The sequence below is a fragment of the Perognathus longimembris genome, chromosome 9, assembly GCF_023159225.1.
Source record: "Perognathus longimembris pacificus isolate PPM17 chromosome 9, ASM2315922v1, whole genome shotgun sequence".
NCBI classification, from domain to species: Eukaryota; Metazoa; Chordata; class Mammalia; order Rodentia; family Heteromyidae; genus Perognathus; species Perognathus longimembris.
In genome coordinates this window covers 65,502,644-65,527,718 of record NC_063169.1, presented here as the reverse complement: position 1 = coordinate 65,527,718, position 25,075 = coordinate 65,502,644, and the positions used below count along the sequence as shown (strand labels likewise).

The following is a 25,075-nucleotide window of genomic DNA, read 5'->3' as shown; positions in this document are numbered from 1 at the left end:
GGAAGTGCTAATCAATCATTTTCCGTGTGTCAAATTATCCAACCAGAAAACCATTACTTATTTCACCACAAAAAAAAAATTGTTTTTCATTGCTGCTAGATTAGTTACATCTCATCTCCCTGGTTCTCTCCCTTGATCAGAGAACAAAATTTATACCAAAAACTATGGATCATTGTCTCCATCTATTAATAATTTTAGTTTATTTTAAAAATTCCCCCCCAAAAAATATGGATTATTTTCCTTCTTATGTCAGGAAAAGAAAACAAATTCTGTTCTCTGTTTCATACCTCTTCGTTTCTATTTATGGAATGGTCTTTGCTGTGCCAAGTGCTACAAAATTATTAAGCAAATGGAGAGAAACATTGATCCAGTAATTCTTAAAAAGCATGTAAATTATAAGTCAGGATGCATGGTAGAAGAGAAGTAAAGAATGATCAAGCAACGGGACCTGAAAGAATTATGGGATTGGGGTAGTGGTGGATCAAAAAAAAAAAAAAAGCAGTCTGCATTTGAGCTGAGAAGTGAATAAACAGATGTTAGTAGAAATTGAAAAGGAGACATGAAAGGGAGGATCAGGAAGAGGAGAAATTTACAGGCAAAGGAAAGAAGATACGCAAGGGGAAGAAGAGAGCCTGCTCACTGAAGAGCTAAAAGGAGGCCTAAAAGAACCTGCCCAGAAAGAGAGGAGGAAGCCCATCGAAGAAGAAAAGTCAGGAGAGAGAGGGAGCTGGCCTAGGATCATTGTGAGGATTGCAGTGGCGTTTGATCAAGTGGAATTTATCCAAAGACATGAAGACTTGGGATCGGTTTCACATTTTAAGTGCTCATTTGGATACAGCGTAGGAGACATATTCCAGCAGGGAGATGAGTCAGTCAACCAGAAATTGACTCAACTTGTGCCTACCTCAGAGAGCCAAAAAGTTCGAGAGTAATATACAAATTCTCGAGGAATTTAGCCAGCAAAACCCAGCAAACCCAGGAACACATTAGTAAAGCAGTCCTCAAAACAGCTCATGCTTATTTAATTTTCCCTTACTATGCAGTGTGTCTTAGGAAACATCTCTATGAAAACTGAAATTGTATAAAACAAAAAAGAAGTATGAACATTCCATCCAATGCTAGTGTTCCACAAAAAAAAAAAAAAAAAAGGTACGGAACCCTTCCTTTCAGGTTATAAATATCTTTATTTCTGATGATTTTTCCTTACGGAAGTATTTGTAAGAGATTCTCCTAGTTTCTTTATCCTTTGATATGTAACGTAGGGGTTAAGCTATAGATTGCTGTTTCTCTAACTGCTCTTCCAGTGATCATAATGGACTTCATTTAAAGATGTTTCATAATGGTTTGAAAAACAGCGAATGTTACCTTACTGCTACCTTTAAAGGGCTTTTCCTATACCACAATCCATTGTGAACTTCCAAGAACTACGTGGCCCTCCCCGCCTCCTGCTCCTACACTTCAGACCTGATATTCCAGATTTCTAGATTAACAGGGCCATGCGTATCGCACTTCTGCTTCCAGAACAAAATACAAGGTCTTTAAACTTTGTTAAATGAATAAAGATCAAGAGTTATAAACGCTGGTGCTGGGAATGTGGCCCAGTGATAGAGTGCTTGCCTCGTAATCGTATACATGAAGCCCTGGCTTCCATTCCCCAGCACCACATATACAGAAAACGGCCAGAGGTGGCGCTGTGGCTCAAGTGGTAGAGTGCTAGCCTTGAGCAAAAAGAAGCCAGGGGCAGTGCTCAGGCCCTGAGTCCAAACCCCAGGACTGGCAAAAATAAAATTACCAGTCTTCTCAGATGTGTGTAAATGAGAAGGTGGCAGTGCCCACCCCCAAACAAGTAAAGGAAACCTGATCAATACTCAGCTTCCGGCAAACCTTCTAGCATATTTTTTTTAATGTACCATATTTTTTTAAATGTGCCATATTTTAAAAATTCACCCCACACCCTGCCTTTTTGGTGGTGGTACGGAAGCTTGGCCTCAGAAACTAGAGGCTATCCCTTAGTTTTTTGTTTTTTTGCTCAAGGCTAGCACTATAACCACGTGGGCCACACAGTTCCATTTCTGTTTTGTGGGTGGTTGATTGGAAATAAGAATCTCATGGGGGCTGGGGATATAGCCTAGTGGCAAGAGTGCCTGCCTCGGATACACGAGGCCCTAGGTTCGATTCCCCAGCACCACATATACAGAAAACGGCCAGAAGCGGCGCTGTGGCTCAAGTGGCAGAGTGCTAGCCTTGAGCGTGAAGAAGCCAGGGACAGTGCTTAGGCCCTGAGTCCAAGGCCCAGGACTGGCAAAAAAAAAAAAAAAAAGAATCTCATGGACTGTCCTGCCCAGCCTGGCTTTGAACCTGTGTCCTCAAATTTCAACTTCCTAAGTAGCTAGGATTACAGGCAAGAGCCACTGGTGCCTAGCAGTAGTCTCTGTTTTGGAAAGAGGTATCGTAAATCTGTATTTCAAAATGAATCTTCACAATTATTTAGATTTTTGCTCATGCAGGCCAACAATCTCTAAGCTAATGGTGTTCAACTTCTGAGACATTCAAATACATATTTTAATCCATCACATTAAGACAAAATTATACTGAATCACCAAGGTAAGTTGCTTTCACAAAAGAACCAAGAATCCTCCTGTGAAACCCATAAAAGCGTTCCTCCCTCTAAGGAGCCCATACTTTTAATTTTCCATTATGGAAATTTCCATTGTTAAAAACTTCTTTTTGAGGAAAATTAACTCCTTCATTGCCCAAAGGCCTCATCAGAGACCCTGAAAGAGATCACTCACCAAATAATATTGTCAAACTTGAAAGAAATCCCTATTTCATTCATTGAAGCACATTCTCTCCCTGGTTCAGGAAAGATCAAGATGTTCAGAAATAAAAACCAAGAGAAAAGCAATCCCATTGAGGAAAATGCATTCTTATACCTGAGACAAAGCCAGAGATGGAACAACCAAGTCAGAGTTTAATTCAAGGTATGATTGTTTATCTGTTTTGCTAAAAAAGAAAAGAAAGAAAGAAATATCACTGCTCAAACTACAGTGAACTCAGTCATTTAGGATGGCACTCATTATCTTATTGACTACTCAACCTTAATTATTTTTCTCTTCTTGCTAAGAACATGTGTCCATTACAAAGCTAATAGGTACAGAAAAAATGTATACTTAGTATATTTATTCTTCTTAACCAACCAAGCACACACACACACACACACACACACACACACACACACACACAGAGTTGGGTCTTCTATGTCTTGTTTATTTGTGCTATTACTACCATGGATGCTCTATTGTTTATCCTTTTCCTAGAAATCTATTTGTATAACACACACACACACACACACACACACACACACACACCATTTGTTTTTTGTTTTTTATCATTTTGAGGTCCAGCAAGAATAGAGGAGAAAAAAATTATGGTGGTAGCATGGTTCTATTCTGTAAAAATCAATTGTATTTTTTAATGAAGTGTTAACTTGGAAAAATGAGATTTTTTACTGCTAATGGAACCATGTTTATAATAACACCTCTCTAACCTGGAGATAACTTGTTTCATGACCTCAGCAGCCTAAAACATATCTGAGAAAATAGAATTGAACTAATCCATCTACAGGAGCCCAAACAGATAATAACGAAGAGCCATGGTGCCTCACCTCTTGTAGCCAGGGCAGGTTGTCTCTAAATCCTTTGAAAAGCCTTTCATAAACATAATCTCATTTGATCGCCCTAACAGCATTAGAAGAAAGAAAGGGCTGGCAATATTAGCCCCATTTTTTTTTTCAGATGAGAGATGTAGCATCACTAGGTAGTATTTCATCCCAATCAGGATAACGCTACGGCACCATTCATTATGCACAAACCACCAACATACACCCCAGAGTGGACAGTCACCTTAGGAAGCCCAGGTCTCCTTCTCACAGCCCCAAAGGCCCTCGGGCTGTGTTGACTACTGTGCCCTTAACCAAGTAGCACCCCTTGCCCCTTGTTGCTGACAGGGGATAACAGCAAGGTCAGCCTTGAAAGGCAGGCCTGACCCCATGAGGTCCAACACAGTGGACTCCATCACGATGACAGGGCACTTGGTGGACACGTAGTTCATGTCCGAGTCAAGCCAGAAACCAGCCCTGAGGACACCAGGAAGGCTTTGACTCTGAGCCAGGCAGTGGAAAGGCTGTGCTGCTCTCTCTGCACCGAGCTCCATGGAAGGAGTGGTCCCAGGGGCTGATGGGAGGAGAAGAAATGATGAAGGAGGAAGGAACAGAAACCAGGAAGTCAGACACAAAGATGAGCGCTGAGCGGGGGTCACAGCCGGCCTCGGTGGACGCAGCCGGCTGCGAGCGGCAGGAGCTGATGGCCAAGGGTGAATCCGGAGCATTTTGTATGGCAAGGGACCTAAGACCCCCCGATATCAGATGAGGAAGATAATACTGAATCCAAGAATGAGGCTCCCATTTCTGCTGGCTTAGCAGCTGTGGAAGGGAGGATGGAGGTCTCTGGAGACTACAGCTGGGTGGAGAGAGAGAAAAGCAAGGAACAGACACGTCCTAAGCGTCCTGGCTACAACTGACTTCTTGTGAACTTGGGCACGCCTGGGCAGTGGGGAGGGAATGCCGCCGGATGGACGCCGGCACCCTGGCAGTCATGAGAAGAGGAAGAGGCAGAGGGGGAGTGGCCAGGACCCCACAGGGAGGAAGGATGCCATGGCCTTTCCTCAGATGGTCTCTGACGAGTTTCTTGCTCACGTTGGTTGAAATGATGAGCCTGAACCTTCTCTTTCACGAAGGTAAAATTGTATCCTATTTAATGAACAGAGCATATGTCTGTAATAGATCTTGGGGAAATGGTCCATCCCAAACAGTTACAGTTTGTTTCACAATAAGCCCCCTATGCCTGGCACTGAGGAACACACCTGTCAGTCCCAGCTACGCAGGAGACCGAGGCAAAGGGATTGCTTGAGCTCAAGAGTTCAAGGCCACCCCTGAACATAGTAAAACCCTATCTGAAAGAGAATAAAAAAGACAAGGAAAAAAAGTGAGAGAGAGGAAGGGAGGGAGGGAGGGAGGGAGGGAGGGAGGGAGGGAGGGAGGGAGGGAGGGAGGGAAAAGCTCCATAAGCTATTCAGAAGCCTTGATTATCCAGACTGAATCATCCAAAAGGTGTCTAAGAACCCGAATTCCAGGATGAAGAATAATTACTTTGGGGGGAAAACAAACAAACAAACAAACAAGGTCTCTCCAAACGCAGTATAAATGCCTGAACACATCTTATTCTCCAACTCATCCCACAATACTGAGTTCTCAGGCTTTGGACCGTTTGCTGAAATGCTTTTGACCTTGGAGATGAGGGAATTAGAGGTCATAGAACAAGAAATGTGTATGCTATGACCAATAAGCCAGCTTCAGTCACCTGCCGTCTGTTTCTGTAAATAAAGTATTATTGATACACAGCCAAGGTCGTGCATTCACATTCTGTCCATGGCTGCTTTCAGTCAACAATGGAGAAATTGAACAGCTATGACAGAGGAGGCCTACAAAGTCTGAAATATTAACTGCATCACCAAGTATCTAGGACATTGTATTTTCTACATTCTACGTGGCAGAATAGGCTTGCCAGCCCTGAAGATTGGTAATTCTTGATTGCTTATTAGGTATTTCAATTAAGCTTGATTTCTGACTATAGACAGCAGATACACATGTAAGGAAATGTATCTATAACAGGGAAACTGTTTCTATAATTGGCCATTTCGAATCTTCAGAGCTCAGACTTTCTTTATATCTTTCCCTAGCAGTTTTCGTACTCGTCTTCTTCCTCTCAAGATTTTCACTACTACTTCATTTTAGGTGCACCACTACTATACTCTCTCTCTGTCCTTCCTCCTCTCCCTCCCTCTCTATGTTCAGCTTTTGAAAAAACATTTATCCATCATTAGCCCTAAGTAACCAGTATTATTTTGAATGCATGTGGCCCTTTCCCTTTAACAGATAAAGTTGTTTGGGGCCATCATGTCACACATGATGTTAAGATACTGAACATGAAAGTTTCCTAGAAGTAACACGAATCAACGGGGACAAGATTGAGCCAGGCACCAGTGAGTCAAGTCTGTAATCCTAACTGCTTGGGAGGCTGAGATCCAGGGGCTGGTGGGTCAAGGTCAGCATGGACAGGAAAGCCTGCTCCCGTCCATCTCCAAAGTACACAGCAGGATAGCAGGGCCGGAGGCTTGATTCAAGCGGTAGAGCGCCAGCAGAGCACATGTTAGTATCAGCAAAGAGAGAAAGGGGCGGGGAGGGCGGGGGAGATGTTTGCCTCTCTCTCAGTGGCTTTTAACTTTTCTCCTGCAGGAAATGATGGCTGGGCTCCAAGTCCCTGCCCCACCTACCTCCAGGTGTGGAAAGGTCGCCAGGTGAGACTGAGCTTCTTTGTTGCTTCAACTCATTCTAGTTCTAACCATCCTGAATTTCGCCTTTGGGTCTTCACCTCTCCCCCCCTCCTCCCCCGGCCCTCCCCTAACCTCCACTCCATCCACCCAGCTTCCTGCCGCCCATCCTTGCGGCTATCATCTGCTGCTTGGGATCCTCTGGATAGCATTTCTGACTTAAATACCTTCCTGTCAGATCTGCCATCTTTCTCTCATCCTCACTGACTCCTTTTCCTTCTGCCTCATTTTAAATCACCTGGAAAAGTTCTATTATTACTTTTTCTTTAAATATCCTTACCCCTGGGCATGGACTGGTCCCTCTTTCTTTCCTGTGAATCTGCAGGCAGAGCTTTCTCACCTGGCTAGCAGTTCTGTGTGTTTTAGCAATCAGCCGGGGGCGCCTTTCCCAGCCTGTTCCCATTAAGAGGACAAACGCCAGGCCTGCGGAGGAAACCTAATGTGTATTTTCCCCTGCAGCCAATGAAGCGAAGAACAATTTCACCTGATAACAAGGCACCTTACACCCCAAAACTGCAGTTCAGTACAGATGAAAAAAGAAGATCGAGTTCACTGAGAAAGTTCTGCCATCGAGCCGAGCCTCCCTCTTTAAGGTACTTTTCCACACTGACAGTGTATGTTCAGTACTAATTAAAAAGGAAACCAAGCAGTGAGTGGTGACACCATAATCCTAAATCACCTCATTCAGGGCTTCAGTTTAATAACTTAAAACAAAAGCCAGCGTGTATTAATCACATTGTCTATGATGGTCCTTCTGTATACTCAGAGAATCGCCTCTTGTGACTCTTCCCAGAGCCAACACATATAGTGGCTTAACTCATGTACTGCAAAAGAGAAGCAGCCGATGTCACATCATGGCGTCCTTTCTCCAGAAACTTCTCACCCTTCTATCGGAAGTTGTTAACTTCAAAGATAAGTAAGCTAGCTGGGTGCTGGTGGCGCACGCCTGAAAGCTCATCTCAGTCTCTCAAGAGACTGAGACCTGAGGGTTGTGGTCCAAAGCCAGCTCAGGCAGACAAGTCCATGAGAATTTTGCCTCCGATTAACCACCCAATGAGACAACGGTGGCGTGTGGTTCAAGTGGCAGAGCGCCAACCTTGATCAAAAAAAAGCCACGCAAAAACATATGGCACAGAAATGAGGTGGAGGAAGAGGAGGAGAAGGGGAAGGAGGAGGAAGAGGAGGAGGAAGAAGAAGGAGGAGGAAGAGGAGGAGGAGGAGGAGGAGAAGAAAGGAGGAGGAGGAGGAGGAAGCTGCCATTTTATTCAGCCAATTATGAGACATGTGGCAGTAAATTTTCTTGGGGTAACAGGATCAATCTATTTCATATTCCAATTGGCTTCATCAAGGAAGAATAGGCTTATTAAGATCTGGATGATTTCACAACATTTCTAAATGATCTATACATAGAGTTGCTTCTCTCACCGAGGAACTCAGCAGCGTCTAAAGTTCCCTTTCTGATCACTTGTCATCCCCTGGGACACATAGTTTCTGAACCTTACTGACTTGCAGGGCCCCGTTTTAAACACTTGGGCACTTTCAGGATGATCCCAACCGCTAGGTAATAGCTAATATTAATTTAGCATTAATAATACACAAAGCAAATATTAAATTGACATAAATTAGAGATTACTCCATAACGATGTGGTAATTATATTAGCACATTTGTTTATTTGTTGCTATGGAAATTTCATAATTAACTGCTATTAAAATTTTGGGCTTGTTACATATCTATTATTTCTAAAGTTGATTTTCTAATTATTGTGATTAAAAATTCAAATTGTATGTTACATTATGTTTAATATTTTAATTTATATTATTTATGCAGAATGATTTTATGTTGGCATAATTGTAATTAATGATAGCTATAGAATATACTAACTTCAAACGTTCTCCTTTATTTGAGCAAAGAAGACCTTTCTCTGTTGCTGTGTGTCAACGCCAACCCTCAATCTCCACCACCCCTGAGATGAGGAAATACCATTAGCATCTTTCTTCTTCACATAACCAAAGGAATCACACACAGGTAACCCTTCTCCCAAAGTTCCGCCCTTCAGTGCCTGGATGTTCCTAGCTGATAAGACCACAAAAGTGAATTGCATTTCTTCCAGAAGATCACCTGGTGATGGTGAAAGGCAATCGTGATTAGCCAGAAAGAAGTACTCCGTGCCACATTTCCAAAATAGGTTCTGTGGTTTGAAGGTCCCTAGCAACATTCAACTTGAAACTTAATCTCGTTAAGAGGTAGGGCCTCCTAGAAGTAATATGTCACAAAGGCTCTGCCCTCCTGGATGAATCCGCCTGTGGACTGATGGTTAATGGGCTCCCTGGCCAGCGGCAGAATGGGGCCCTTATAAAGGTCACTTGACTTTGCCCCTTTCATTCTTATACAGGCCAGTCTCACCCTGCGCTGCCCTGGGTTGGGTTGCTGGCAAGCTCTCTGCAGATGCAGCCCCTCAACGTCCTGATAAACCTTTCCTGGTCACAACCCAGCCTGTCCTACTATGTGGGAGCAACTGACAGTGACAAAAGACACAAGGACAGATGAATGAAACAAAAACATGTCGATGAGAAGCAGCACACCTGGACTCAAATTCCTCCCTCTCTCACCCCGAGTGTTCTAGTGTGTAACCTGGGCACGTTCCGTTCACCCACCCAAGCCAAGCACAGAGCATTAGACTGCGATTATCTCCCAAATTCAAACGCTTCCCGGGCCTCCACCATCGCCACTCAACTGCACAGTCATCCCAGGCTGGAAGGAGTGTAGGTAGCACCTTCTTGTCTGGTGTCTCTCGCCACACACTAGGGACTCTCTGATTGGCCACACTAGGGACTCTCTGATTGGCCACACTAGGGACTCTCTGATTGGCCACACTAGGGACTCTCTGATTGGCCACACTAGGGACTCTCTGATTGGCCACACTAGGGACTCTCTGATTGGCCACACTAGGGACTCTCTGATTGGCCACACTAGGGACTCTCCTCTGATTGGTCTCCATGCATGCAGCTACACTTCCCATTGGGCAACAGCTTGCATTTATTTCCTGAACACCTTTCACTGTCTGTCGTTCCTAGCAGGGACGCCATCCTGCGTGGTCTGAGCCCCACGCTTCCAGTCGCTCCTCACGCGTGTTTTTTTCCCAAATGCTCCCAGAGCCTCCGCGCATGCGCCATTCCCTCTGGCTACCGCACACTCCTGGATTGTAAAATGGTGCCCCTCTCATGCCAGAGCCTCCAGCACGTCCTCCCCTTGTTCCGTGTCTGCCCCACCCCAGTGGCCCGCCTCTGACTCCATCTTGCCACCCCCCCCCCCCATCTTGCCCCTTTTATACTGTCTTCATGACCGGCCCACGGGTGGAGGCCATGAGTTGATGCGTGAGTGTGTCACGTGCACTGCCACGGACTGGTGGTCTTCCCAGTGTTGTGTAAGCCGGGCGTGAGCGTGTCCGCGGCTCTTGCAACTCGCTGTCCACATGGAGCCCAGCACAAAGCACGGGTCACTAAACGCCTGTCTGTTCAATGGGGCTCCCAGGTAGCTTGGAGCAAATTACAGCAACTTTCTCAGCTTCTCCTGGCTCAGCTGTATAAAAGGGATAATGATAGCTGCCTCAAAGGTCTTTGTAGTCCCAGCTATTTAAAGCACTAAACAGAGCAGGCACTTAATACGTGGTACTTATCCATGCTGTTACTTTCCAAAACATGCTATGGGCTACGAGCATTAGTCCCTATTTTCAAATTGTGCATAGTTCTATGGCAAAGGAAGACATCTACAAGAACGGCTTAAAACCCCGCGGAATGAGAATTTATCGGATTAGCAGACCTGGCCTTGGCCTAAGAGGTAAAAAGCAATAGCTAACGTGTAGGGCCCCTCCATCTCTTCCCTCCCAAAGACTCAGGGGCTCTACCATTTGAGCCACAAGCATGCATCATGGAGCCGTCTGGCCAAGCCACACCTCCTGGATGGAACACCCTAGACTCTATGGGAGAATTGACATCTTTCTCCTCTCAGGTCCTCTAAGAGGAGTGTGTCTCTGTGTGTGTGTGCGTGCACACACGTATACATGTGCCCGTTCCTATAAAGGCAAGAACCATCTAAAGAAGATGCTGTTTTTATTTCTACATTCCTGCTTGAAGCAACTAAAGTGCCCAATTAAGTTATATAAAAAGCAGGAAGGAAGGGAGGGAGGGACGGAGGGAGCGATGAAGGAGGGAGAGAAGAAGGGAAGGAGTGAGGAAGGGGAACAGATGAATAAGTGGATGAGCAAGTAAGTGAATGGGTAGATGAGTGAATGAATAAATGAAAGTAAATAATGAATGAGTGAATGGTCAAATGAATGGAAAAGAAATGATATTATTCATGAAAGGAGAGATTCGTGGAAAAAAATAAGCACAGCAAAAAATAAGTGAGCTACAAGGCAAGGTTACGAGTCCAGAATGTAGCTGGTGTTCAGAGGGTTTTCAAGACAGATAGAAGGGCGTGGAGCCTCCAGAGGAGGCAGCTCTGGTGTAGTTTCTCCTCATCCTCCTGGTACTTGGCCTGCCCCAACCCCTGGGTCTGCTTTGACACAAGATCTTGACTTCTGTCTGATTCTTCATCTGTGAAAAAAGAGCTAGGCACTGACCTTCCTGGTAGACGTATTGTGTGGGATAATTAATTAATAACTGCCAACTCCTTCGAGTGTACGAAGTGTGACAGAAATGCTAGCATTGCTTCCATCCAGTCTCCACTGGCTCTCCACAACATACCCTTTGTGCTTTTGATCTGCTGCTATCACCTCCCATGGAGCCCACGATGCCATGGTGTCGTTAAGCAGATGAAAAATGAATGTGATTCGCTGTAAAAGGTTATTTAGGAAGATAACTTAAAAAAAAAAACGGGGAAAGGATTATTGTAAACTTAAAGCTCCTGCATCCAAGGCCAAAGGGCAAACAAGACACAGCCTTGGGGAGGAGAGCAAGGAGGCCCGTGCCTTGCCTTCAGAAGGAACCTGTGGGCACCCGGAAAGAGAATGGGAAGAGAGGCAGGCAGAAGACCCAACGGGAGCCTTGGCCACACAACATGGCAGGTGGGAGTGGAGGTCTGTTCCGGCCATCAGTCAGATCTTGGCTTGAAAGAATTTGCCATATTTGGGAGTTTCACCATTGTGCTCCCTCAAGTCCCTGGGGTATTTTTCCCCCTTAGGGCTTACTGGTGCTTTGGTGTATGAGTGGTGGGATTTTTTTTTAAATAAACTTTTCTAGAGATGGGCATTGCTACAGTAACAACATTCATATCCCGCCCACCCCACATCCCCAACCATTGGTCTCTTCACAGGGAAGCCCCTCTTCTGAGTGTCAGACATGCCCTTGCCATTAACACCAGGAGCCCTCATCCCAAGATTCTTAAAGGTAACTCAGGAAGACCCATACTCCTGAAACCCCCATATGCTTGGAACCTATTCCTGAGTTCATCTGACATGAAAAGATTAGAAAGCTTCCATTTCCTTCAGTATCCCCTTTTGATTTAGACAAAAGAAAATACCCTGTGTTCAGGTTCTGTTTCGGTTTTCTAAGTGTAGGCCTTTATATTCCAAGGCACAGTATTCAGGTATTTGGTAATTCTGTACGTTAAAGCCTTAAATGTTAGCGTTAACTTTTAAATCTGGTTTTTCGAGAACTATATTCATTTACAATGCACTCCTCTCCCTATATTCCTTTAAATAATACTCAAAGCACAACTCCCCTAGACCCCTTCATGTTTTACTGCCTCGACGACAGGGATTTTTATGTCTCTTATTTGGCACTGCCGCTTATTGTTCTTCCTCCGTAATTCCAGTTTTTGCTGACCTGCTTTTATTTCAGTATCCTTTTGAAAATCTTTCTTCACTGTGCTTAGTTAATGCAAACTTTGGAACCATCGGTAAACGCTGTAAAACTTTTCTTAACATGGAACATGATCGCCACCCAGTGGCCAGGATGGAATTCGCTCTTTCTGGGCTCCTTTCCAGATTGTTCCCCTTCCATTTTCATTTCACTGCAACTGGGAGCGTCCTTTAAAACGCCTGGCTCAGCTCCTTCACTTACCACACCAGTAAACTCAAGGTCTAAGAGGTTAAGTGTTTGGTCAAGCCCAAGCTGCCATAATGGGACCCATGCCCACGCTGCATGGTGTCAATGACTGCACCTCAGAGCTGAAGGTGACCTTCAGGACCAATCCAAGTCCCTTACTGTACAGATGAGGAAGCTGAGGCACAGAGAGGGAAAATGGCTTGTTGATGTTTAGGGACAACACTCGGTTTTATTCATAGTTAGCCTGGGAGTTACTCACATTTTAGGAGTTCCCCCCACATACACACACACACACACACACACACACACACACACTATCGTAATTATCATAATTACTGAGGAGGGGTGTGAGTGTGTGTGTGTGTGTGCAAGAAGAGAAAGAGAGAGAGGGAAGGAGGGAGGGAGGGAGGGAGAGAGAGAGAGAGAGAGCTGTATTGTAGAGAAGCCTTTGTTTCTGTTTCACCTTGGGGACATAGTAACAGGGTCCCTAGAGGTTGCTCAGCCTGACTTTTCTTCCTTTCAGCCAGGAGGTTGAACCTGATGCTTGAAAGGTGTTTTCCTTGGACCAGCTTTGTTCTCGGCTCTGGGAGGTGGCCTAGAAATGTCCTCTACTCACTTGGGGTTGGGTGTGTTTCTGAACTTTGCCAAATGGAAGTATTTTAATTGCCATCTGCTAAGGCCACTGTTTCTTTGCTGGTTGTCGTTAGTTGGCAGAGGTGAGTACTTTGGAAATGTGACCAAGAGGGAAATTGTGTTGTGAACACACATTTTTCACTGAAATTTAGAGAGGTGTTTCAGAACATTCCAGTAAAACAAATGGAAAATGAGAGATGCCTGGCTTCGGTAAATATACAGTGTACTTTTCTCTTATCATTAAAGGTTTTGAGTTTTTTTGTTTGTTTATTTTGGGGGGTTGTCGTGGTCATCCTGGAGCTTGAACTTAGGCCCTGGGTGCTGTCCCTGAGCACCTTTGTGCTCAAGGCTAGCACTCTGCCACTTGATCCACAGCGCTACTTCTGGCTTTTTCTGAGAAGTTTACTGGAGATAAGAGTTTCACAGACTTTCCTGCCCAGTCTGGCTTCAAACTGCAATCCTCGGATCTCACACTCCTCTGTAGCTAGGATTACAGGTGTGAGCCACCAGTGCCCAGCTTCATGAAATTTTGATGTATGAGTGGGTTATGGTGGTATAGGGTATTAATATAAAAAAGCATTCTTAACTGTGGGCTATACTCTAAATGTCTGGAACGTCTACATGAGGAATATAGGAGTCTTCAGACTGAAGTACAAGCGACTTTATGTTTAATGACAGGGATTGTTAACAGAGCTCAGTTGGGCAATTTGCACCAGGTCATTTATAAATATATTAAAAATTGGGAGGCATTTTTTACTTATAGAAAAAGAAGTTGAGGTCATGATTCCTGAGCAAAACCTCTAAAGCCTATTTAACTTAAAAAATAGCATATAAACTACACTATCTGAGGTAGAGTGTTACATGATTAATATGTGACATGAAGCAATAAAACACCATGCAATAGAAATGAACAATTGTAATACTTATAGCCCTAAGCTAGCACTCCCATTTCCCTCCCCCAACAATCCATTAGGTACCTTAGCAAACTTTTTAAAATGCATCCAAAATAATAGGACTTTAGTCATAATATAGTATGAATATAGTATGCATACATTTCAAAACATAACTTATCATTTTACAGTGATAATTTAAGATCTTGTATTCCGCACTACTCTTTGACTTAGTACATCATATTTGTTATCTAAACCTTTCTGCTGAGTGAGAAACACCTCCTTGCTACCATCTCCCAAAAGAACAAGAACACTACTAAAGGAACCAAATGAATACAGCTATAAAAAAAAATGAGTAATGCTAAGAGCAAAGGAAATATTTGGTTTAAGGTATAACATTTGTAATTCTATACTTAAGGTGACTCTCTGGTGTTAAAATTGTCAGTGTCTCTAAATAATGAAGCAAAAGAATAGTTATGTGTAACAGCCTTGCTTAATAAAATCGGGAGAAGAGAAAGTCATCCTTCATGAGAGCCACAGAACAGTAAATGAGCAGGAATTCCTCTGAGCTCACTTGTCATATATTACAATAATAAGGGAACTACATCCTGATGGTTATTTGATTTCAATACCGTAAGAGTATTGATTTCAACACCATATGATTCATGTTGATTATATATAGTTAGATATCTATCTCCTAGATAAGTGTGTTCAGACAGGAAGAGAAGAGGAAAATATTAACATTAATGACACACTTGCAATCCGTGGGAACTATATTTGGTCCATTACACGCATTATTTTAGAAGTATAACAAAACCTGATGCATATTTGCAATACTATAAAACTATTCCTATTCACATTGCAGCTAAAGAAACTGCATTCATTTTCTGTGACTTTTGTAACAAATTTTCACAAACCGAGTGATTCAAAACAACACAGATTTATTGACTTGCACTTCAATAGCTTAGAAGTCTGAGATGAGGCTCAATGAGCTGAAGACGATGTCAGTAGGACAACATTCCTTTCTGGAGGGCCCGGGGAGAATCTACTTCGTGACACTTTCCAGCTTGATGAGGCTTGCCATATCCTAAAGGCTTGACCCTACTCTTTCCATCTCCCAAGTTGGGCGGAGTCTTTCCCACAGGGCCAGCTTTCCTGGCTCTCTTCCAATTCTATCTTCCAGGTACTCAGTGATGGTCGGATGGCTAGGACTCATTCAACGCCTTGGCAATCCCATATTCCACATTTCAGGATTCTAATGATGACTTTGACATTACCTATGTAATGCAGGACAGCCACATGATCATACACTGATATATTGATGATTGGCCACCTAACTGCCACCAACAACCTGTTACCCCTTTGCCATTTGTCAGCTAACATGGAACATGTCTCAGAGATTAAGATAAGGTCAATTTAGAACATGTTGCAGGGATCTGTGTGAAAGATGCTCGTAGTACAAAGGGAAGTTGGGTTCAAGATCTGTTGCTTCCAGGATGGATGATGAAAATGTACGAAAGTGTTGGGGTGACTCTGTGGGAGACCACTCTGGGAATGCCAATGGGAAAGTTTGCAGACAGGAACTGTTTCATGGAAGAAATCAAAGTATTCAGGAGGAAACGAAATCGGATCTTAGACTGGCATGGTAGTATATGTCATATTCTTGAGTTTGGGTGGAACAGGAAAAGTTGGCACATGAAAAAGACAAAGACACGGAGTTCTTACAGAAATTGCTTCAGAGGGGAGAACAGTACATGAACAGAGTTGACGTGTGTAAATACTATAGCCTGACGTCCAAGTTCAGGCTGGCTCATTCCTCTGTGAACTTGAACATTTCGCTTTTCTATAGTTTCGTCACTAGTAAATGAGGGAAATTGTGGAAACTCTAGGGCCCCGTAGGAACTATGACTGAGTCCACGGAGAATGGTTTATCCTAGGTCTGAGTAAAGACACAGTAGTACGAGTGTCTGACTTTCTGCAGTAATCCTGCCAAAAGACAGGAGTGCCTACATGCACTGATCTTAGTGATGCCTGATATCCTCTTGGAATATGCCCTTTAGATCTGTCCCCATAACTGCTTTAAGCTGACCCAGGAATAAGCTGACCCTACAAAAGCAGAGGGTGGGAAGACCTCTTGGGTTTCAGCATGCCAGTCAGTTAAACTCATTCCCCTCCCAGTGGTGGTATTAAAAGATTATGAAATGACACTGTGGGGGCATTTTCTTCATCTAGCACCCAAGTGTCTGCTGGATAGTAACACAGGGACTAAGCTAGGGATGGGAAATAGGGGACCTGGGGCAGAGAAAGGAATCGCTGTGCCCTTATTTTGTAGCCCACCTGTAGACCTCTACTAAGGGGCAAAGGGGTTTGTACCAGGATGCCCAGGGATAGCCAATTACTCTGTGAATACAGGGGGTTCTACTAACAATTTGCTTCTATATTACTTTTTTTTTTTTCAGGGGCAGGGGTTTGATACTGGGGTTTGAACTCAAGGCCTCACACCTACCAGTTGAGGCATGTTCCCGGCTCTCTGCTGTTTTATTTTTCAGAAAGGCTGGCCTCAGACTGTGATTCTCCTACTTAGACCTGTGCCATGTAGCTGGGTTATAGACATATACCACCATGCCAGGCTTGCTTGTTGAGATAAGGTCTCACTGACTTTCGCTCAGGCAAAAACCACAACGCTCTTTCTCTCTGCCTCCTAAAACCTCAAGGAGCACAGGCATACCCAATTCCTCCACATAACTTTTTAAATGTATAATTTTTTTTCAATGAGCACATAATAAAAATAAAGGCTCATGTTGTACAACGTCTTTATCCCTTGTTAAAAGAGTTGCGTCCTGAGTCGTGCCTGCGTTCCTGCAGCCTGTCCTTGCCACCTCACTAGCACAGGTGGGCGTTCAAATCCTGCCTGGAGGAGCAATGAACACTACATTCCCTAACAAAGGGTGGCCCTGGCCATTCCTCAGGCAATGTGCCGCGGAGCTGCCCTGCTTCTCTACCACACCACAAGCACTGGGTGATCGCTGTGAATTCTCCCCATCTCCCTTCTTCCAGCTGGGTAAGTCACAAGATTCCTTTGTGACTAATGGGCATCCAATAGCCATTAGGGAACTGGGAAGGAAAACAAAAACGAAAACACCAAAACATGGGCAAAAAAAAAACGTAGCTCTTCATGTTTCTCCAGGGGACCCAGTCATGTTCTATAGGCTTATAAAATACCATCAGAAAAGGGCACTTTACATATCATCATCATCATCATCTTACAGTTCAATTTGGCAATTCCAAGGCACACTTAATTTTCTCTGAAAATTCCCACATGGCAAGTAGGTATTGCTCTTGGTGGCTTCCATGTCTCTTCCAAGGAACTGTAAAATGACAATCTTTTGGAATTTGCATTTTTCCCATAAGTAGACCCTAAATTACTTCTATCAAATGAAGCCATATATACATTTTCATTAAAATAAAAACTAAACTAATAAGTTATTTTCCTATATAGCTATCTTGGGATTTATGCAAATTAAAATTCTGTATTATAGTTTGGTATGAATCATTTGTAGTTCTTCCTCTATACTGATAGGAGGGGCTAGCAACTTCTGTTTTAATTATAATATTTTACCTTATTAAAATCTATATCTAGATGAAGCAGATACTTCAAAGCTTTAAAACTGATGAAACTGCATACTTCTCTTTTGAGGAATAAAACTGTTTGCATTTAACATGTGAAATATACCACTAAAACACCCCCTGCTGATTTCACAGGCTCTTACAGGGAATTCTGCATAATTTTCTAAAATTAAAAGACTCAGTATCAGATATTTATGATGATAAAAATTGGATCTCAGGAATTATTAAAAAACTTGGAAAATTCTCCTCAGATGGAAATTTTTCTTCAGTTCTATAATTTTTTAATACAAGGTTAATTTAAAAACACAGTTGAAGCAAAAGTTCTGAATTCTAGACCCGGCTCCACAATGTATTAGCATGATGACAGGGCTTTGAGAACCTGAAACATAGAATCTAAAAAAGAATTGCATAAAGTAACATTGACTTATCAATTAATAATATGATAATTGAAAGTTGTGAAGCATAGTACTTTTCTAAGAGCTTTATAAATTGTAAACTCTCTAGTTTTGTATAAACTTGTCTATTCCTTAGCTTTCCAGTTACTGCTCCAAAAGGACAGGATAGGCCACAATAGAAATGTCAAAGGACACTAAGAAGTTGGAATGGAGGTGGGCACCGGTGGCTGACACTTGTAATCCTAGCTACTCAGGAGGCCAAGATCTGGGGATCACAGTATGAAGCCAACCTGGGCAAGAACATCCATGATTCTTATCTCCAAACCATTGCAGAAAAAGCCAGAAGTGGTGCTGTGGCTCAAGTGATAGAGTGCTAGTCTTGAGTGAAAGGAGCTCAGGGCCAGTGCCCAGGCCCAGAATTCAAGCCCCAAAACCCGAAAGAAAGAAAGATGGAGGGAGGGAGGGAGAAAAAATGGGGATGGTAGCCAATACCCACTGTATAGGCATTGTGGTAGAAACACCTCAGTGAACTTGCTTCTCTGCCTTAACTGAGGCTAGTAATACTTGCCTAGTTCATAAGACTGTTAAGATGTTTAAAAAAAAATAGTAGGAAGTGGAGCTATGGCTCAGAGAGCGCTAGCCTTGAGCAAAAGAGCTCAGGGTCAATGCCCAGGTCCTGAGTTCAAGCCTCATGACCAGAGAACAAAATAAATAAATAAATAAAATAATAATAGTTGTATAGAAAAAACAGTTCCCATGAGGGAGGATGATGGAAGGGATGACATCTTGATTAAAGATGCACTCAATTCATAATCTGATTAGTCGAACTAAAACTCCTTTGTACAACTAAAGATAATAAACACACACACGAAAAACACTTCCTAAATCCTAAAGTACTCATGTCAAAAGCAAAATTACAACAAATGTAAAGATCCAGGCAGACTTTTGTGATCCTAAAATCAGGCACTTTGGAACAGGTTGGAAGAACTCCATTCAGATACACGATCAGGCAGTATTTGTGTGTACAACATGGGGATGAGGTAGAGAGACAATTTGGGTGATTGCAGCTAGGTATGATGTCTTATTTGAGTTGGCTGGCTTCGTACCGTGGAAGAAAGCTCAGCGGCTGTTACTGGAGGAAAACAAGCTGTGTATCACAAAAGTACACTATTAAGTGGGTTTTTCAGTGAGTTTACCTATTAAAACCAGCCTGCGATTCCCTGACAATTCAATTTGGAGGCATCCTCACAAAATTTTTTTAATTTCTTAGGTTAAATAATCCAGGCTGGGCTGGGGATATGGCCTAGTGGCAAGAGTGCCTGCCTCATATACGTGAGGCCCTGGGTTTGATTCCCCAGCACCACATATACAGAAAATGGCCAGAAGTGGCACTGTGGCTCAAGTGGCAGAGTGCTAGCCTTGAGCAGGAAGAAGCCAGGGACAGTGCTCAGGCCCTGAGTCCAAGGCCCAGGACTGGCAAAAAAAAAAAAAAAAAAAAATGTTCCCAAGGCCTAACGTATGAAACTGTAACCTCTCTGTACATCACTTTGACAATAAATAAGAAATATATATATATATATATATATATATATATATATAAATAATCCAGGCTCACAAAGACATGAATGATATGGTGGGGGGGGGAGTGAGGGGGATGAGTTGGGGGCTGTTAGGAATGTGGAACAGGAAAAGGTTAGGGGGTTGGAAAGGGTAACAGAAGGGGTGAATGTGGCCAAAGCCTAGCATGAGCATGGGGGGGGGGGGGGGAGGGAGGAGAATGCCATAAAACCTATGCCTTTACGCCATTAGTCCAAGCTGATTTTAAAACCAACGTAAACAAAAGGGAGTTTTCTTCTCCATTGAATACACCGTGGCCGGGACTGAGCGTGCTCGTCGCTGGCCGTCTCCGAACCGCGTTCCCCCGCCAGGCCAGGCACCTTAGTGCAAGTGGCCAGCGCCGACTTCAAGTCTGCGGCTTCGATGCATGGCACCATTTTGAGATGTGTCCATTTAACAGATGAAAAACAGAGGCCTGCACGTACTGTGCAGCCGTTCTGAAAACGCCCAGCCATTAGGGGGCGGGGGGGGAATAAAAATAAAAAATGCCAACCACCAATCAGCGTCGCCTGGGATCACTCCCCCGCCCGCCACCGTCCTCAGACTGACAGTTGGCAACCTCTAGGGCCGGCGTGGCCTCGCGGGGGCGGGGCCACACGTGCCGCCACGCCCCCTGGCTCCCAGAATCCACTGGGGCTCGCAAGCGGAAACCACCCCCAACGCGCCAACCCGCAGCGCAGTGGGCGGGACGCGGTGCGTGCCCTCTCCATGTACCCGGATTTCCTGCCTCAGCCGTGGACCTCCCGACCAATGAGTCGGGCCCGGAGGCGGGCTTTCCTCTCCCCTAGGCACCGCCCTCTCGAGCCGCTCCCGGAAGTCCCGGAGCGCCCGGCTCGGATCGGCGATGCGCTCGCGCGCCGCTCCCTGGCGTCATGGCGGCGTCGGGGAAGTTCAGCACGTTCCGCCTCCCGCCGTTGCCCACCATTCGAGAAATCATTAAGTTGTTTAGACTGCAAGCAGCGAAGCAGCTGTCCCAAAATTTCCTCCTGGACCTGAGGCTGACAGGTGGATGCGGCGCCCGCGCGCTCGCGGGCGGGAATCCCGAGCGGGCCCTGCGGGCGGGAGTTTTAAGGCGGGACCCGGCCCGCACGTGCGGGCTGTCTGTCACCCCCGCCGGGTCGTCCTTCCCCCCCCCCCCCACACACACACCCACTCCGGGGGCCGCGGTCTTCCCACGCGGACGGCGCCGCTCGCTCCCGGCGGGCTGGGGTCACGAGGGCCCGGGCAGCCGAGGCCTGGGTGGGCGGACGGCCTCCCCGTGCTCGCCCGAGGTGATTCTTGACGCCGGACTGTGGTGCACCGATCGCGTCCGAAATGGATCGATACCCTGCACACGTTTACTTGTCAAGACTTTAAGCAGTACTCGGCCGGGCACTGGTGGCTCACGCCTGTGATCTGAGATCTGAGGATGGCGAGTTCAAAGCTACCCCGGGGCCCGGGCAGGAAAGTCTGTGAGAGCGTTAACCAACGAAAAGTCGGAAGTGGAACTGTGGTTCAAGTGGTAGAATGCCAGCCTTGACCTAAGGGACAGCACCTAGGCCATGAGTTCAAAGCCCAGTACAGACACCAAAAAAATGAATGATTCCTAAGGGTGCAGGATATTCAGTGAATCGCTACTATATTGTCTACAAAGTACTGATACCGGGCATAGAACTTGCCAGTGGACCTGGCAGTCTCTAGAATCTAGGCTTTACTGAGTTACAATCTCATTCCTTTGAAATGTCCTTTCTTAGAAGGCCCAGTTTATGCACAGTATATATGCTCCTGTTTAGGAGTCCCTGATTTAATGTGTGCTGTTCTACCTCCCCCATCCAGTTCTTACCTAAAAAAGGAGATTGCAGGGATAAAATATGCCACACTACCAAAAAGAAAAGGACACTAATTCACTGCTGAATGCTGATGTTTTGAGATTTTCTTTGATATTTCACTCCACTGGGTCTCTCTTCAGAAGTTGAAGATAGTAAGTCATAGCCAGTGACGCACAGTCCACAAAATATAGATGAGCCTAAGGGTGAGCCTCAGTCCTATCTGTCATAACTTTACAGTTTCAAAAACATGAATATTGTTTACTCCATAAGGCCTAGACTTACTAAATTGGACTAGCAGTGCTTAGTTAATGAGTTTCAAGGATTAGTAATTAATGAATCTTAAGAAGAGAATGTATATATATTGCTCACAAAAGGGCACTTCCTTCCCTAGTTGGAGATGGGTAAGAGTCTGGTTTTTTACTTTAAGCTTAAGAGATGGCTGTCAGTAACGAGCAAACGTGGGACTGTATAGTGCTCGTGAACACATGCCAGTGCCTCTGGAGTTGCTGAGTGTCCACTGTCTAGGAGTCCTTATTGCTTTGATTTGGATTTCTCACAGTCAGTAAGCCCAGTCCGTTCTGTTTTTCCAGAAGGACTGCCTAGTTACAAGAAAAATTTGTATTTCCACATTAACGGGTGCTAGGAAAATTTAAAATATCCCCACTCAAACTAAATTGAACTTTTTCCTGGAATGCCTAAGGACTCAAATTTCTGAAGGTTGTATGATCACAGTTTGTACTGACTACTGAAGTTGCACATAGGTAAAAATGAAGACTATCTGCTCATTTTTGCTTCCAGAGAAAAATTCTAGATGTCAGCAAAGTATTGCTTATTCAAATATTTAATGTCCAGCGACTGAAGTTCTGAAGGCTTATCTGGCCAAGTCTTAGGAACAAAAAATATATTAGCTACATTTAAGTAAACGATATTTCACAGTAATCTTATTTTCATATGATAGACTTATTGAATGTCTATTATATGTTGGTTTAGGATGAGAGTTAATTAGTCAAGTAATGGCTCATATGAATTTTTTATGTATTTTCTCCTTTAAACCCCATGCATTGCATTTGCATAATATCAGAGATAATGAAAACTTCCTTTCGTCTAGATAAAATTGTAAGGAAAGCCGGCGATCTGACAAATGCTCACGTTTATGAAGTGGGTCCCGGACCAGGGGGAATCACAAGATCCATTCTCAATGCCGATGTTGCTGAACTTCTGGTAGTGGAAAAGGATACCCGGTTCATTCCTGGATTACAGGTGAGAGCCTTTTTATTTAGGTTTTTTGTTGTTTTGTTTTGTTTTTTGAGTCAGGGTCTTGCTATGTAGCCAGGCAAGCCTCCAACTCAACAATCTCTCTACCTTCTCTTTTTTTGCATGCAAGAATTGGAATTACAGGTGTGTGTCACCATGCCCTGCTTTGTGAGATGGCTCCAGGCATGGCTGAACAATAGGTCTCCTGCTTCTCAAGCACAGGGACCTAAATTCAGATGCCTATACTGTCAGAAAATGATTTAATGCATATGTCAAACCATGATTCTTGTTTTGTTTTGTTTTTTGCCAGTCCTGTGGCTTGAACTCAGGGCCTGAGCACTGTCCCTGGCTTCTTTTTGTTCAAGGCTAGCACTCTACCACTTGAGCCACAGCGCCACTTCTGGCTTTTCCTATGTATGTGGTGCTGAGGAATCGAACCCAGGGCTTCATGTATACAAGGCGAGCACTTTACCATATTCACAGCCCTCAAACCATGATTCTTAAACCTGATGCTAAACAAACTGCTTTGTGTGGTTCTTTTTTCTTTTTTTTTGTCCATTAATGGTGCTTATCATAGCCCATTCCTTCAAACTAAATAAAAATAAATAATGCCCAGTAATAACTCATTGGCATCACTTTTGATAACTTTTTAATTAGGTTCAGAACAACATTGCCACAAGCAGATAAAAAAAAATACATGCTAGATCTTTATCAAAAGCAACTAATTGTTAAGTTTAAGCATTTTTGCGGGAGAATTTTCAAGTGAAGGAATGAAATTGTACACTCCACTTAGAATGAGGTTTATATGCATCTTTAAAAACACGAAAATATTTGAAGGAACCGAATGTGTTTCCATTGAATGAAGACAAGCTTTGAATGAGGGTACTTGTGTATGTATATATTTACTTATCTATTATTTGTGGTAGTGCTGGGGTTTGAACTCAGCCTAGCACTTGCTAGGCAGTGGCTCTACCACTTGAGCCCTACCTTTAGCCCTTGTTTGTGTTGGTAATTTTCAAGTTAGGGTCTCGCTTTGTGCCCGTGTTGCTGGAATGGTAGGCCTGTACATCCACGTCCAGCTCCCTGTAGCTTGGAATAGCAGCAGCTGCATGCCACTGGTCAAGGTGCAATCTTAACAGTTTCCCCAGTAGTTGGGATTACAGGCCAGAGCAGGATGTCCAGCCAAGTGAATGTCTTCATAGCTGCACCTTAAAGGTGGCCAGTGGAAAGTTTAAGCTTGGCTTGATCTCTTCTAGGCAAGATTTAAAACAAATAGGTGATAATTCTGGCAAAAGGCAGGGTTGAGGAGGGAGGTAAGTTCTTAAAACATTGGCAACTGGTGAAACAAATTTTATCAGAGAACTTGTAAAGGGAATTCCTCATAGGGGGCATTTAATGACTTCAGGGCTGTTGTTTGATTCCTATGTAATTCTAAAACTTTAATAGAGCCCTGAGCATTTGGCTCAGATGACTAGCAATTTATTATATGATTATAAAGGAACAATAAAATAATCCACATTCTTATTTCTGTACAAGAGAGCAAATTGGTTTAAAATGAGCACATTTAGATACTTATTTATGCGTGTGTTAATGAAAAAATGTCTAATTTCTGTCAGAACAGTTGGAGAAAATTTGTTTTAAAACCTAGAACTTAGTGCGTGCTTCTCAGTTTGTAAGAAACCCAGCAGTGTTTCCCATCTTGTTTACCCAGTGTTTATGCCTTAAAGAATCATATAATAGTCCATTTTATCTAATTTTGTCAATCAGAATTCATTTCAGATTTGGGCCTTTATTTTGGGATTGTGACATGGTGTATAGTCTTGGATGAAATGTGAAATTTAATAGTGATTTTTGCTTTGAACCATGTTCTCCAATTGGGACTATATTCCAATTGGAGTTGCAAGTGGGAATATTGTTATTTTTGTTGATATTTACCACATGATAAAAGGAAACTAAATAACACTGCATAGCTCCCTTCAGGCTTATTCTTAGCACTTTCTCTATGTAGAGAGCCTGTTCTGACTTTTTCATTCTTCAAGAAATTAACCCTCAGATCTCTCTATCTGTTAGATGCATTCTTTCTTACTAAGCACAAGGGAGAATCAAATATCTGTTGAGGGGCTGGGAATATGGCCTAGTGACAAAGTGCTTGCCTCATATACATGAAGCCCTGGGTTCGATTCCTCAGCACCACACATATAGAAAATGGCCAGAAGTGGCACTGTGGCTCAAGTGGTAGAGTGCTAGCCTTGAGCAAAAAGAAGCCAGGGACAGTGCTCAGACCCTGAGTCCAAGGCCCAGGACTGGCAAAAAAAAAAAAAATATATATATATATATATATATATATATATATATC

The 25,075-nt window shown here is 43.7% G+C and overlaps 1 protein-coding gene across 1 annotated transcript in view; it reads left to right on the top strand.

The window, feature by feature from the left end:
* Window positions 1-20,464: 20,464 nt before the first annotated feature.
* The window catches only part of Tfb1m (transcription factor B1, mitochondrial), a 34,712-nt gene continuing 30,101 nt past the window's right edge, over window positions 20,465-25,075 (top strand). Inside the window, exons 1-2 of the mRNA XM_048354352.1 lie at window positions 20,465-20,662; window positions 22,574-22,725. Of these exons, the coding sequence (XP_048210309.1) occupies window positions 20,530-20,662; window positions 22,574-22,725 (285 nt within the window). The 5' untranslated portion in view covers window positions 20,465-20,529. The remainder of the gene's footprint in view (window positions 20,663-22,573; window positions 22,726-25,075) is intronic.